General features: G+C 36.8%; 1 protein-coding gene across 1 annotated transcript; it reads left to right on the top strand.

Annotated features, from left to right (window-relative positions):
* The first annotated feature begins 451 nt into the window (after positions 1–451).
* Positions 452–2189, top strand: LOC104240651 (UPF0481 protein At3g47200-like). The gene has a single exon (XM_009795519.2). The coding sequence runs from the start codon at positions 527–529 to the stop codon at positions 2063–2065; it is 1539 nt and encodes a 512-aa protein (XP_009793821.2). The 5' UTR covers positions 452–526; the 3' UTR covers positions 2066–2189.
* Positions 2190–3115: the final 926 nt, after the last annotated feature.

The following is a 3115-nucleotide window of genomic DNA, read 5'->3' as shown; positions in this document are numbered from 1 at the left end:
TTAATTCCCTTTGTGCCCTATGTATATTGGTAATTCTTTTATGTATATACATAACTTGTTGCATCCGCTATATATAAAGAAAACTTTTAGTGTAATTTTTTTTTTTTAATTTCCTTATCAGAATTTATGGTTCTGTGCACAGTGTGGGGGAGACGAAGTTGTTGTGAGAGTGTAATTAAGTAGTATCATACCAGGGAAAATGTGTTCCTCAAACAGGACATCTTTACTCACAAAAAAGACCAAGTTGTACGGTCTATGGCCTAAGAAATTTTAAAGCAATTAGAGATGTGAATATCTTTACACGTTCCTGTAGTGCCAGCAATTAAAGTGAGAGCTGGAAGCTTGCTGTTTGGAATGATCAAAGATGGAAAATTCTTGCTTTTTTTTTTTTTTTTTTTGTCCTTACTATTTATAAAGAGAGCCGAAAAAGCATGTTCAAATACCTGACTTGACAATGAAGAGAAATCACCTATCCTAAAGTAAAAGAAAGCCTTTATTCTTTCACTAGTCCTATAACTAAGTTTAAATGCATATGTTAATGCTCAACAATTTTACATATTATAAAGAGAAGATGGATAAACAACCTGCTAGAGAAGAAGGTTGGAACGTCGGTAGTGAAAAGTTTGCTGATATTAATCCAGAAGAATGGAGCATTACACTCCATCAAGAATCATACTCAAATTCTCATGAAATCAGTGAAAAGGAGAGAAAATGGCTATCTTCTGTGGAGAATTACCCTGCCATTGGCTCATCTGAGAAGCCAAAGATACAGATGGTCCCCAAAATGCAACGGGAGAGTGAATCAAATATTAGGTGCTATGAGCCCCTCGTGGTTGCTCTCGGTCCATTTCACCACGGAAAATCCAAGCTTCAACCTATGGAAAAGTACAAGGTGTTACTGGCAAATCAGTTTGCTAAAGAAAGTAGCAAAGCAAAATCAGTATCTATTGATGCGCTTTACACAAGGGTCAAGGACATTGTGCCCAGTGCTAGGGACTGCTATGCTGAGGACATCACTAAATATTACAGCGACGTGGAGTTTGCAAAGATGATGTTCTTGGATGGCTGTTTCATTCTCCAATATATTTACTGCCTTGTCAATAGCAAAAGCTATAAGCAGCTGCAGATGAAGAGCCATGATATAGCTTTCATTCGTCGTGATCTTTTCTTACTTGAAAATCAGTTACCTTTTGAAGTCCTGCATGTGTTAATGAGCTGTAGATTCAAGAAAGATGAAGGAATGAGGATGATTAAAACATTCATCTTGAGTGCACATGCAAAGCCTGATCTTCAAAACCATGGAATAATTCAAAGTGTCAAGTATTTATTTCTTGATTTCTTTGGCAAGAATTCTGAAGAAGAAGAGCCTTCCCTTACCCAAGAAGAAAGCTCAAAAAATGATCAGTTACCTGCTCATCTGCTCGAGATATTAAGAACACAACTCATAGACCCGAATGCTTTCTCTGGAGGCGGATGCTATCTAAGGGGTGAGTGGTGCTCGTATCGTTCAGCCAGCGAGCTGAGTAGAGCAGGAATCCATTTCGAGTGTGGAAAGAAACGTTGTCTTTCAGATATTAAGTTCAATTCATTCCGTTTCTCAGCTCTTTTAACACTTCCACCTATAACTATAGATGATTCAACCAAGTCGGAGCTATTAAACTTGGTTGCATATGAGGCATGCCCAGATACACCAGATGACTTTGGTGTTACATCTTATCTTTGTATGATGGATTCACTAATTGATCATGCTGAAGATGTGAAGGAGCTGAGATCAAAAGGTATACTACTTAACTTTCTTGGAAGTGATCAAGAAGTAGCAAATCTCTTCAATGAGATAGCAACAGATTTGGTGCCAAATCCTCATGCCTTTATTGATGTGAAACACAAAATTGAGAATCATTACAATGACAAAGGCAAAGTATGGGTTGCTGAGTGGAAGAACACTCATTTTGATAGCCCATGGACTGTTGTTGCATTTATTGCAGCAATTTTTCTCATTCTTTTACAAGTGGCTGATACAGTTCTAGCAGGTTTCCAGGTCAAATTTGCAGAACCACCAAATTAAAATAATAATCTAGTATAGGATTCAAAACCAACCAGCTCCTTTTTTCCTGCAGAAAATAATGTATGTCATGTTTGTTGAATTCATCATTTCTACCTTACTGCTATGATGGTGATCGATCTTTATACTCTTGTTTATGTATACAAAGTAGTACTAATTTTTTTGTTTTTTTACGTTATGTCACGATCCAAAATCCACCTAGTCGTGATAGCACCTAACCCAATCAGCTAAGTTAGCCTAAGAGTAGTCATTACAATTCTAATAAAATAAAAGTGGTCAACAAATGATATTACTGAATTCCATACAATATCCCAAAGACTGGTAATACAAGTCGCGAGCGACTACGAATAAGATTACAATTTCAGTTTGAGAAAAAATACATCATATGTTTGAAATTTACATAAATAAAAATATAAACCCTAAACTACCAGAAACAATTGGTGGCAGGAATCTGGAGTGCAAATACGTATTCAATGCAAGGCTCCGTCTTTCATAGCTACACAACTCCAAGATCTGCACGCAACGTGGAGAAGTGTAGCATGAGTACAACCGCCCACATGTACCTAGTAAGTATCTTGACTAATCTCGGTGAAACAGTGACGAGGTTTTTAAGTCAAAACGAATATAACCAGTGCAGTAGATTTGCAATAGAAACAATACTACAAATAACAGAGAAGAGCACAAGAACAAATATATGAAGCAGTATGATTGCAAAAAGAAATCATGGCCAGTTCTCTCAATATCATAACCAATCATTTTCTTAAAGCGATAACCACTAAACACAAAGAGTAAATTCGCGAACTTCACAGTATGAGGAATGTGTTCAAGAAAGTAACTCAAATGGCACAGAAACACCCTTCTTGCATTCATCTCATCCTCACCAAATATGTGTATGTATGATAAATTGATTGGCACAGCAACATCCTTCGTGCATTTATCTCAGTCTCATCGAGTATATGTATAACAGTACCAACCAGGTAAAACAAATGCTAATAATAGTAACAACGAAGTAGAGAGTACACAGATAGCAGCATTAAACAAGTCGGAAGCATA

Source organism: Nicotiana sylvestris, chromosome 12 (assembly GCF_000393655.2).
Source record: "Nicotiana sylvestris chromosome 12, ASM39365v2, whole genome shotgun sequence".
Classification (NCBI taxonomy): domain Eukaryota; kingdom Viridiplantae; phylum Streptophyta; class Magnoliopsida; order Solanales; family Solanaceae; genus Nicotiana; species Nicotiana sylvestris.
The sequence above is the reverse complement of the archived record's forward strand: the minus strand, read 5'-3'. Positions and strand labels throughout refer to the sequence as shown.